The sequence below is a fragment of the Myotis yumanensis genome, unplaced genomic scaffold (genome assembly GCF_028538775.1).
Source record: "Myotis yumanensis isolate MYYU_CA2020_CCGP unplaced genomic scaffold, mMyoYum1.0.hap1 SCAF_11, whole genome shotgun sequence".
In the NCBI taxonomy this organism is placed as follows: Eukaryota; Metazoa; Chordata; class Mammalia; order Chiroptera; family Vespertilionidae; genus Myotis; species Myotis yumanensis.
In genome coordinates, this window is record NW_027223762.1 from 52,323,908 (window position 1) to 52,336,603 (window position 12,696).

The window sequence follows — 12,696 nt, forward strand, 5'->3', positions numbered from 1 at the left end:
CTAGGCAACGGGAAACTTCTCCGGGGACGCCACCTTTCTACTCCCAGCCCTGGATTTGCTGTCTCTGGAGACCCGAGGCGGAGGAGGCGGCTGCTCTAGCCTGGCTTGGTGAGTCTTGAGGAATCAAACTGTGGGGCTGGGCTCTGACTTCTAGACCAAAGACCGCATGGCTTTCGGAGCACACGAGGAAAAACTCCCACCGGCAGAGGAAGTCCAGGGAAAGGTGTTGCAGCGATTCCCTAGCATGTTAGAGGGGGTGGGAAGAGAGGAATAGAGATTTCAGAGTGGTCAGATCTAGACCTGTGCTCTTCGCCACGTGGCTGGTCTGAACGGAGGTGTGCTCTACGCGTGAAATGCGCACCGGCTTTCCAAGACAGTCACAACAAGTAAGATATCACATTGATACGTTTGATATTGATTATGTGTTGAAATGATACGATTTTGGATGTGTTCAATAAAGCACATTATTAAAATCAGCGCCACCGGTTCCCTATGTTGTGTTTTTGAATGTGGTTACTTGAAAAAATTAAAATTGCAGAGGAGACTTGCAATTTTCAAGAGCCCACTCTGCTTTGTTTAACAACATGCAGACTGCCTTCACAAAGGGCTGGCCAATATCGTTGGAAACAAAAGAGGTGAGTGAGAGAATGGGCACTGTCAGGGCCAGCCTGACAGGGTTGAGCCGGGCTGAGGCAGGGAGGTGGGAATTGAGAAAAGAAAGAAAGACAGGAAAGCGGGATCGGGAGGACCCCAGTTCTCTTGATGAACTGAAGCGAGTTTATTAGCCACACAATCTTATTTATACATAATACACTGAATAGAAGGTCTGTCAAGAGGAATGTATTCTTTGTTCCTTTTAATCTCTAAGGGAGGGACACAGCAAAAGGACAAGTTCTCAGTACAGCATATCTCAGTAAATAGTTACAGACTTCTTGGTAAACTATGAAAGGCTGTTCTCATTCTACAAATGTTGCTCTTATTCTACTGATAAATGCCATCCAAACAAGTCTGGGAAAACTGTGTGGGTAAGGATCCCAGTCTTGCTAGTCCCTACAGGTGCAAGAACCTTGCCAGCTTACATCTGGTCCCCAACAGGGCACCTGTTTTCCTGCCTTCCTCTGCCAGGCTCTGGTTGGGACTCCACCTCAGAGCTGCCATGCCCAAAAGGGGGAAGTCCAAGATTAAAAATAAAACCAGTGTAGAATAAGTGGGGAGTGGGATAGAAGAAAAGCTGAGGAGGGGCTGTACTGACACTAGAGTTTTGTAGACAACTGTTCCGTTCCATTCCAATCCCAACCCTGGCCCGGAGAGTGAGAGGTGGCAGGTCCAAGGGACAGAGTTAGTGTCTAGGATCCAGACAGCCTCCCACTCTAATGGGTCCCAGTTCAAGCCCACAAGGTAGGAAGGAAGAGTAGAGTAGGAACTCACTTCCAAACCATCTCCCGTGGGAATTCCTTCCGTGAAGTGGGACAGTATCCAAGCTTCAGGCAACAAAGTGAGGCCCCCGAGGCTCAGTTCCCAAGTCACGTTGTCATTTGGAAGTTCCAGCCCAGAGATGATGATGTCAGGGCTCTCCAGATTTGGGAGGCTCCCCTAACCGCCAGGCCTCTGGCCATGGGTCCTTGTACTTCCGGCAGTAAAAGGAGTCAGGGACATGGGTGTTCTTCATCTTAGCACAGGAGAGGTGGATCCACATTCCACCGAGGCCGCATTCAATCACGGACTGCCCCGAAATGGGATTTCGGCAGTAACACGTGATCAGGTCCCTTGAGTCATCACCTGATGGTACCATGATGTCCTCATCCATGATCCGCATCTCGCTTTCACTGGAGTTGGCAATTCAGTTCTTGGCTTGCTTCAGTGCTGCCCACCTCCTTGCTTTTTTGCATCAGATTTTGATTGGCCAGATGCAGATCTAGACTAAAAGCCAGTCCAGCTGACTCCTGGTTGAAGACCTCATGTGCCAGACTACCATTGTGGAGAGAAGTATCTCAGTCCATTGGGTGGGTTGGGAGTGTGAGTGGTAATGAGAATGCAATTCCACGACACAAGTCTCCCAGTTCTAGTGTTCTAGGACCTGGCTATTCAATGTGTTTGAATCAGAACCTTCACTTTAACAAGCTTCTTAAGAGACTCTCATGCACATAAAAGTTCCAGAAGCACTGTTTTAGAATATAGCCCTCAATTCTCTTCTTCCTTTGTTTGGTTTCTTCACGAGTATCTAGGCTGTAGTTCTCAGATTGCTTGTATTAGAATTACCAGCATTTTGGACAAGCTTCCCAGGACATATTTTGTTTACTCAAGTGCGAGAAACAATGATCTCAATACTTCAGTGCTAATTGCATTTCTCTTCATCCTTCCCATCTAGCCCAGTGTGGTCCCCAAATTAGTGGCATCAGCAGCAGCAGCAGCAGCATCACCCAATAACTTGTTAGAAGTGCAAATGTCTAGGTTCCACCCCAACTATAGGGCTTCTTGAAGGTCAGGCACAGTTCCTAATTTTCATTCCTCTGGCTCAAGTCCTCATTTTGAAAGGAAGGGGGTAACTTCGATGGGTTTTCTTTGGCAGTGAGCAAACTCGGCTCTCTCTAGTTCTTAAGTCCCCATCCACTTCCCCAGTTCTGTTGCTCTTCATGTGTCTTTTCCTGACCCTACACTTGCAGGAGTAAGGATGGCTTTTCGCATCTCTGAAATGGACTCCGACCTCGAAAATATTGACAAGCAGGTGTCAAATCCAAACCTGCAAAGTAAAAAAGCAAAGAGAAAACGAAGTTTTGTAACACCCATAGAAAATGCAGAAGATACACAAGTCCTTTTGTTCAAAAGCAAAACCAAAGCCCAGGAGAGGACAAGAAAACGACAGCAGCCTAGAAAACTAGAGCCTCTGGTAAGTTCAAGATCCAGCATCTTAGCCACTGTGGGCTACAGAGGAAGTTGCAAAATTGTTCTGGGAGGGGATGGAATATTTCTAGACATTTACCAGAGAAGAAAAGAAAATCTGAAAGTTAAGACTTGTTTGTGAAGTTGTAAACACAATTACTGATTTTAAAATATTGAATTCTAAACAGTTTGAAGTGGGAGGAATATGGTGGTGAACCAAATTTTCTAGTAGATAAATCTTCTCTAGGATTATGAACAATATGATACTTAACTATGTAGATTTAAGGCTCTTTGGGATATTAGGCTACCATTTAATACTGGGAACTTTAGTAAGAAATATATATATATATGCATACCTCAGAGATATTGTTGGTTCAGTTCTAGACCACTGCTATAAACTGAATATTGCAATAAAGTGAGTCACACAAATTTTTTACTTTCCCAGTGCGTATAAAAGTTATGTTTACACTATACTATTGTCTATTAAATGTGCAATAACATTATGTCTAATATACAATGTACAGAACTTTATTAAAAAAATACTTTGGGTTGAGTGTTGACCTGTGAATCAGGAATTCATGGTTCAATTCCTGGTGGGGGCACATGCCCAGGTGGTGGGCTCCATCCCCATTGTGTGGTGAGCAGGAGGCAGCTGATCAATGATTCTCTCTCATCATTGATGTTTCTCTCTCTCTCTCTCTCTCTCTCTCTCTCTCTCTTTTCCTCTCTGAAATCAATCAAAATATATTAAAAAATACTTCGTTGCTAAAAAATGCTAGCCATCATTTGAGCCTGTTGGAAAAATAGCACCAATAGACTTGCTCAATACAGGGTTGCTAAAAAACTTTAATACCTAGAAAAGGCATTACTTGCAAATTACAATAAAACAAAGCGCAATAAAATGAGATATGCCTGTAGTAATATAGTTTCATTATTGTTAAAGTAAATGCCTGGTGTCCTGAACAATTTTATGCATGTCTGAATATATTTAATTTTCAAGAACTCACTTATGCCTTTGGAAAATTATAAATCCATGTAAAGGAGCCGTGAAAGTGCATAAAATAAAAAGTGAAAATTCTCATCTCCATTCTCAGACATTAACTACTATTGTTGGTGGTTGCCCCTCATTCTGCTTTATATGTTTATTCAAATGTGTGTGTGTGTGTGTGTGTGTGTGTAAACATTCGTAGTTTTAAAGTAAGATTATACAGTACATACTGATCTTCAGAGGTTCTTTTCACTTATGTAGAAATCTTTCTCATCCATGCATTAGAGGTATCTTTTCTAACAGCTGTGCTGTATTTGTTGCATGCTTGTACCGTAAGATGGTATCCATCAAGTGGTCTCCTATTGATGGGAATTCAGGTTACTTCCTTTTTGTTTTGTTGTTATTATTTTGCTATTTCAGACAATGTTGCATTGAGTGGCCTTTTTTTATACATATAAAGATGGGTTCCTAGAAGTGGCATTTTAAAAATATTTTTATTGATTTGTAGAGAGAGAGAAAGGAAGAGGGAGAGAGAGAGAAATATCAATATGAGAGCAAAACATTAATTAGTTGCCTCCTGCATGTTCCCTACCAGGGACTGAACCCACAACCTGGGCCTGTGCTCTGATAGGGAATCAAGTCAGTAACCTTTCTGTGCACGGAATGACACCCAAGAAACTGAGCCACACCAGCCAGGCCAGAAGTGGCATTTAAAATTTTTTTTTAAATTCTTTATTATTTAAAGTATTATATAAGTCTTCTTTTTCCTCTATTGACCTCTCCCTGGCTGCCTCCACCCCCAGCACATGCCCTTTCCCCGCTACTATCTGTGTCCATTGGTTATGCTCATATGCATGCATACAAGTCCTTTGGTTGATTTCTTAACCCCTTCACCCTCCTCCTTCCCTCATAGGTTGGACAGTCTGTTCGATGCTTCTATGTCTCTGGTTCTATTTTTCTTCATCAGTTTATGTTGTTCATTATATTCCACAAGTGAGTGAGATCATGTGGTATTTATCTTTCTCTGACTGGCTTATTTCACTTAGCATAATGCTCTCCGGTTCCATCCATGCTGTTGCAAATGGTAAGAATTCAGAAGTGGCATTTGTATAAGTCATAAAATATGTACATTTTTAATTTTGAAAAATATTGCCCAATTGTACTCTAAGGTTTAACCAGTTTACCTTCCCACCTACAGTGTATGAGAGGGCCTGTTTACTCACATCGTTGCTGAACCTGATACTATCATTTTAAAAAATATTTGCTAGACTGATATGTTAAAATAAATGGCTTCACATTGCTGTAATTTTCATCTTATTAGTAATGTATATTTTTATTTATTCATTTATTTTGTGGATTCTGTTCATAACCTTTGTCCACTTTAGATTGTTTACCTTTTCCTATCAGTTTTTGAGGTTTTAAAAAAATACATATTATGGATATTAAACCTTATTTCATTGTTTCTCAAAGCTGAGTACTGATTCTTTTTGAAGGAAAACATTCTTGAAGACCCATAGTGCTGATTTGTTATTTTAATTATAATGTTACTTTATGTAAAAAGATTAACTAGGTATTCATTCAAATTTTAATAAACAAAATAGCATCTTAAATACAAAGAAAACTACATAACCAATACAAGTAATAACTAACAAAAATGAAAATGAACAGATGCTATTGGGTTGACACCAAACTTCCCTTTTGCAAGGTGGTTGTGGTACTGACTTCTGCTGCTCTTTCCTGGGGGGTTCACTGTGCCTGCACTACATGTTGTACGGAGTGTCAGGGCCTCTGTACTATTTTGCTTCCATGAAATTAGTATTAAACCTTTCCATTTATTTATCTCTAACCTTCACTTGACAAAAGAGTATAACTAGTCTTTGATGATCAAAGTTGTTCTTTTTGTCATCAGTGCAATAAATTCATTCATGTATATAAAATGTTTATTACGCACCTCTGATGTGCCAGGCTCTGGGCCATGTGCTGGGGATACAGCAATGAACAAGGCAGACAGATCCTGTTGACACTGTAGTAATCCTAAACAAACAGACTGAACAATTTCATCTAATGATAGGTGCTATTAAAATAATTCAGGAAATGTGGTGGAGACAAATGGCAGGCTGCTTTACATTGGGTGACTACAAACATGTCCCTGAGGAGATGCCATCTGAATAAATCCCAGATTATCGCTGCTGCAATTTTGATAGGGCTTGCATGGAATCTGAAGATTGCTTTGGTTAGTATGAATATCTAACCTAATAAAAGACAAACATGCAAATTGACTATACCTTCACTATGCCTTAAGCCACACCCACCAGCCAATCAGAGCAACTATATGCAAACTAACCCAACCAAGATGGTGGCTGGCAGCCATGGAGCTGGAGCGAGCAGGAGGCTTGGTTGCTCCAGTGGTGGAGGAAGCCAAGCTTCCCGCCCATCCTGGCTGGCTCTGAGCTCCACTGAAGGCAACAAAGTTTCAATTATAGAAGTTTCAATAAATCTCAGAATAAAAAAGAAAAAGAAAAAAAGGAGAGGCTGGGAGCTTCTGTCGCCGGGAGGCTTGGCCAGCCTGAAAACGGCCCTCAGCCCCAAGACTGGCCAGGCACCCCAGTGGGGACCCCCCCACCATAAAGGGGGTGTGGCCAGCCTGAAAATAGCCATCAGCCCCTCACCCAGGCTGGCCAAACCTCCATGGGATGAGGGTCCCCACTGGGGGGGGCTTGACCAGCCTGCAAACAGCCATCAGCCCCTCACCCAGGCTGGCCAGGCATTCCAGTGGGGACCCCCACCATGAAGGGGATGTGACCAGCCTGCAAACACCCATCAGCCCCTCACCCAGGCTGGCCAGGCACTCCAGCAGGACCCCACCCTGATCCAGGACACCCTTCAGGGCAAACCAGCCAGCCCCCACCTGTGCACCAGGCCTCTATCCTATATAATAAAAGGGTAATATGCAAACTGACCCTAACAGCAGAACAACTGGGAATGACTGGTCATTATGACACACACTGACCACCAGGGGGCAGACACTCAATGCAGGAGCTGCCCCCTGGTGGTCAGTGCACTCCAACAGGGGGAGCTCTGCTCAGCCACAAGCCAGGCTGATGGCTGCCAGTACAGCGGTGGTGGTGGGAGTCTCTCCCGCCTCCTCAGCAGAGCTAAGGATGTCCAACTGCAGCTTAGGCCTGCTCCCTGCTGGCAAGTGGACATCCCCTGGGGGCTCCCAGGCTGCCAGAGGTATGTCTGATTGCTAGCTTAGGCCCAATCCCCCGGGGAGCAGGCCTAAGCCAGCAGGTGGTCATCCCCCGAGGGGTCCCAGACTGCGAAATGGCACAGGCCAGGCTGAGGGACCCCCCCCCCCCCCAGTGCACAAATTGTTGTGCACCGGGCCTCTAGTTTTAATGATATTAATCCTTCTAATATATGACCATGATATAACCTTCCATTTATTTGTGTCATCTTCAATTTCTGTCATCAATGCCTTACAGTTTTCAGAGTCATCTCCTTGGTTAAATTTATTTCTAGGTATTTTATTTTGATACAACTATAAATGGAATTGCTTTCTTAATTTCTCTTTCTGCTAGTTCATTAACCTAATATATAAAAAGCAAGGGGCTGTCATGACCTAAACGACCATACCATACAGAAGACCAAACAGCAGGCTGCATGGAGCTACAAGGCCAGCAGGAGGGTTAATGAGGGACAACCAAATGACTGAACAGCAGGCTGCATGGGGGTGACCAGGCCGGTAGGGGGATTAGTGAGGGATGAGGGATGACCGAACAACTGAATAGCAGGCTGCATGGGGCGACCAGGCCAGCAGGGGAGTCAGATGGGGGCAACCAGGTTGGCAGGGGGGCAATAAGGGGCAACCAGGCCAGTGGGGGGGGGGGGCAGTTAGGGATGACCAGGCCAGCACAGGGGGGCAGTTGGGGGCAACCAGGCTGGCAGGAGGGGCAGTAAGGGGTGACCAGGTTGGCAGGGGGGTTAGTTAGGGGTGACCAGGCTGGCAGGGGGTACAGTTAGGGGCGATCAGGCCACAGGTAGAGGCAGTTAGGCGTGATCAGGCTGGCAGGGGGGCAGTTAGGAGCCAGCAGTCCTAGATTGTGAGAGGAATGTCCCGGATTGGAGAGGGTGCAGGCTGGGCTGACGGGACCGACCCCCCCCCCCCCCCCCCCCATGCACAAATTTCATGCACTAGGCCTCAGGTTAATTTTGTTATCTGTAACTTTACTGAGTTAACTTATTGGTTAATACTTTTTTGGTGGAATCTTTAGGGTTTTCTATATGCAGTATTATGACATATGTAAGTAGTGACTGTTTTACTTCTTCCCTTCCAATTTGGATGCCTTTTATTTCTTTTTCTTTTTTTTTTTTTTAAATACATTTTATTGATTTTTTACAGAGAGGAAGGGAGAGAGATAGAGAGTTAGAAACATCGATGAGAGAGAAATATCGATCAGCTGCCTCCTGCACACCCCCCACCGGGGATGTGCCCGCAACCAAGGTACATGCCCTTGACCGGAATCGAACCTGGGACCCTTCAGTCCGCAGGCTGACGCTCTATCCACTGAGCGAAACCGGTTATGGCCCTTTTATTTCTTTTTTCTTGCTGTGGCTAGGACTTCCAATACTATGTTGAATAAAAGTGGTGAGGGTGGGCATCCTTGTCTTGTTCCATTATCTTTTTACCATTGAGTATGGGAGTTATGGGTTTGTCATATATAGTCTTTATTATGTTGAGGGATATTCCCTCTATATCTACACTGTTGACAGTTTTTATTGTAAATGGATGTTGAATTCTGTCAATTGTTTTTTTTCTGTATTTATTGAAATTATCATATGATCTTTATCTTTTGTTTTGTCAATGTGTTATATCATATAAATTAATTTGTGGTTGTGGAACGGTCCTTGCATTCCTGGAATAAATCCAACTTAATCACAGTGTATGATCCTTTAATTTATTGTTGAATTCAGTTTATTAATATTTTGTTAAAGTTTTTGCACCTAAGTTTATTATGGATATTGGCCTGTGATTTTATTTTATTTTTTGTAGTGTCTTTGGTTTTGTTATCAGAGTATTGTTGACTTCAAAAATAAGTTTGGAAGCATTTCTACCTCTTCAACTTTTCAAAATAGTTTGAGGATAGGTATTAATTTTTTTCAAAGTTTAGTAGGTTTCTCCTGTGAAGCTGTCTGATACTGGCCTTGTATTTGTTGGGAATTTTCTGATTACTGATTCAATTTTGTTACTAGTGATTGGTCTGTTCGAATATTCTGTTTCTTCTTGGTTTAGTCTTGGAAGTTTGTATTTTTCTAGAGATTTATTCATTCTTCTAGGTTGCCCAATTTTTTTATATATAATTGTTCATAGTATTCTCTCATGATCCTTTATATTTCTGTGATGTTGGTTGTAACTTCTCCCTTTTCATTTCTGATTTTATTTATGTCGGCTCTTTCTGTTTTACATTATGAATTTTGCTAAAGACATCAATTTTATCTTTTCAGAGAATCAGTTCTTAATTTCATTGGTCTTTTCTATTTTTTTTCTCTGTTACATTTATTTCTACTCTGATCTTTATAATTTTTTTTCTGCTACTAACTTTCTTTAGAACTAAAGATAGATTGTTTATTTGATATTTTCTTGTTTCTCAAGGTAGGTCTATATTACTATGATTCTCCCTCTTAGAAATGCTTTAGCTGCATCCCTTACACTTTGGAAAGTTGTATTTTCATTTTCATTGGTTACAAGGTTTTTTAAAATTTATTTTTATTTTCTCATGACCAATTGTTTATTTAGTAGCATGTTGTTTAGTCTCCATGTGTTTGTGGTTTTTTTTTTTCAGTTTTCTTCTTCTAATTGATTACTAGTTTCATACTGTTAGAAAAGATGCTTGATATGATTTCAGTCTTCTTGAATTTATTGAGGCTTGTTTTATAATCTAATGTGATCTATCCTGGAATGTATCATGTCCACTTGAAAAGAATGTTTCTGCAATTTTGGGGTGAATTGTTCTATAAATATCTATTAAGTCTATTTGATCTAAAATATCATTTAAAGCCAATGTTATCTTATTGGTTTTCTGTCATGATGATTTATTCATTGATGTAGGTTGGGTATTGAAGTCCCACTATTATGTATTGCTGTCAGTTTCTTCACATATGTCTATAGATGGCTATATATTGGATGTGTAAATATTTACAAATGTTATATTCTACTCTTGGATTGATTCCTTTATCATTGTGTAATGCCCTTCTTTGTCTCTTTTTATTTTTATTTTTTTGTTAACACTCACCCAAGGATATTTTTCCATTGCTCTTTTAGAGAGAGTGGAAGAGAGAGAGAAAGACAGAGAGAAACATCGATGTGAGAGAAACATCGATGTGAGAGAAACACATCTATTAGTTGCCTCCTGCACATGCCCAGGGCCCGGGAGCCTGCAAGCAAGGTACATGCCCTTGACCCAAATCAAGCCCGGGACCCTTTGATTCACAGGGCAACGCTCTATCCACTGAGCCAAACCAGCTAGGGCTAGAGTTGCTGTTTTAAGATGATAGATCTTTAAGTTTGAATGCATTCTAAAAGCACTAAATTTTACTCCCCCTCCCACATTTTATATTTTTATGTCATATTTTAGATATTTTTGTTTTGTTTATCCCCTATCTACTTATTGTAGTTATAGTTGGTTTTGCTACTTTTGTCTTTTAACCTTCACACTAGCTTTTTTTTTTTTTTTAGAGACAGTAAGCATTTATTTACCTACTAACATAAAGTAATGTTTAACAAATTCTAAACATAACATGGGCTCAATGCAGAAAACTTGGAAAGCACTGGAAGATACAAAGTTGTGGGGTGGGCGGGGGGGGTGGGGAGGCGGCAAGAAAAATAACACAGGGTGGGGAATAAATAAAATTCCCCAAACAAAAAAAAAAGTGAAAAGGAAAATTGAACAAACGTTCAGAAACTGGATACGGAGTTGTCATAAAACCCTGCATCATTTCTGGGAATGCTGTCCTGCTCCAGGATTGAGGAGTCATAAAATCTCAGGGAGCTGCCTTCCCAGAAGCCACTAGAAGCCTGCTGGAGGAAATCTTCTAGAACCTTCTCCAGATGCCTACTATGCAGGGGTGGGCAAACTTTTTGACTCGAGGGCCACAATGGGTTCTTAAACTGGACCGGAGGGCTGGAACAAAAGCATGGATGGAGTGTTTGTGTGAACTAATATAAATTCAAAGTAAACATCATTACATAAAAGGGTACGGTCTTTTTTTTTTTTTTTTTTTAGTTTTATTCATTTCAAACTGGCCGGATCCGGCCCGCGGGCTGTAGTTTGCCCACGGCTGATCTATGGGGTCGCTGGTGTGGATGGTGGCACTTCTCTGTGCCTCAACTTCCTCATCTGTGAAATGGGGATCCTAATAAATGGATCAGTGTGAAGTGCTTAGGACAGAAGTGCGTGCACATGGTGGTTGTTGCTGTGACTGCAGATACACCCTAAGCCAGCCGTGGGCAAACTACTGCCCGCGGGCCAGATCCGGCCCGTTTGAAATGAATAAAACTGAAAAAAAAAGACCGTACCCTTTTATATAATGATGTTTACTTTGAATTTATATTAGTTCACACAAACACTCCATCCATGCTTTTGTTCCGGCCCTCCGGTCCAGTTTAAGAACCCATTGTGGCCCTCGAGTCAAAAAGTTTGCCCACCCCTGCCCTAAGCACTAATTTACTAAAACCAGTTGCTTTAAGAACACAGTGTGGGAGAGAAGCAGCCCAAGGAAGCTCAAGCAGCATTTCCTCAAGGGGATTCCACGTCTTGTCCAGGACTGACCATCAGAAGTTGAGTCAGGCATGGGCCACTTCCAGTTTGGTTCATATTGTTGGTTTATTTGCATTTTTTAGTGAAGAAATGCCAAAACAGAGCCCCAAAAGCAAACAGATCAACACGCTATGGTGGCTGTCTTCCTTTACAGTCCGGGATGGTTGTGTGGAAGTGTCTTGAAGTCATGACTGAGACCCTGTGAAGGAGGGCACAGGTCTGTCCCACTGACCGAGGCTCTGGTCTTGTTGCCATTCGATCTTCTGTGCTGACACCTCGCCCAGCACACAGTAGGTGCCCAGTAAAGGCTTGTGAAAGAATGAACAGATGGATGAATGAATGGGACTCGGTCATCATAGGAAAAGGCGCAGAGACAAGAACATTTCCTGCTGCCAGAGCTTAAGGCTGTCGTCTGGTTTGAGATTTGATCCCAAGGTTCAAATGCTATCGGCTCTTATCATGTTGGGGAAGGGGACACCTGTCCCCCAGACCATGGACCCTGCCATCGATGTTTGTTCAACTTTCTTTTTCATTTTCTTCTCTTTTTTTGCTTATTTCTTTTTTATTTTATTTATTTATTGATTGATTAAGTTATTACATATATGTCCTTATCCCCCTGTTAACCCCTACCCCCCCCCCCCCACTCATGCCCTCACCCCCCTGTTGTCTGTGTCCATTGGTTAGGCCTATATGCTTGCATATAAGTCCTTTGGTTGATCTCTCCCTCTTACCCCCACCCTCCCCTACCTTCCCTTCGAGGCCCGACAGTCCGATCGCTGTTTCTCTGTCTCTGGATCTGTCCTTGTTCATCAGTTTATGTTGTTCATTATATTCCACAAATGAGTGAGATCATGTGGTATTTATCTTTCTCTGATTGGCTTATTTCACTTAGCATAATGCTCTCCAGTTCCATCCATGCTGTTGCAAATGGTAAGAACTCCTTTTTTTTTACTGCAGTTTAGTATTCGATTATGTAGATGTACCACAGTTTTTTAATCCACTCATCTACTG

The 12,696-nt window shown here is 42.2% G+C and overlaps 1 protein-coding gene across 4 annotated transcripts in view; it reads left to right on the forward strand.

Moving 5' to 3' along the window:
• Positions 1 to 33: 33 nt before the first annotated feature.
• Positions 34 to 12,696, forward strand: part of DNAH6 (dynein axonemal heavy chain 6) — a 253,702-nt gene continuing 241,039 nt past the window's right edge. For all 4 annotated transcript variants that reach the window (XR_011473183.1, XM_070429592.1, XM_070429593.1 and 1 more), the window contains exons 1-2: positions 34 to 108; positions 2,664 to 2,887. Coding sequence is in view for 3 of the 4 variants with exons in the window: in XM_070429592.1 (XP_070285693.1) it covers positions 2,672 to 2,887 (216 nt within the window). In the remaining variant the exon portion in view is untranslated. The remainder of the gene's footprint in view (positions 109 to 2,663; positions 2,888 to 12,696) is intronic.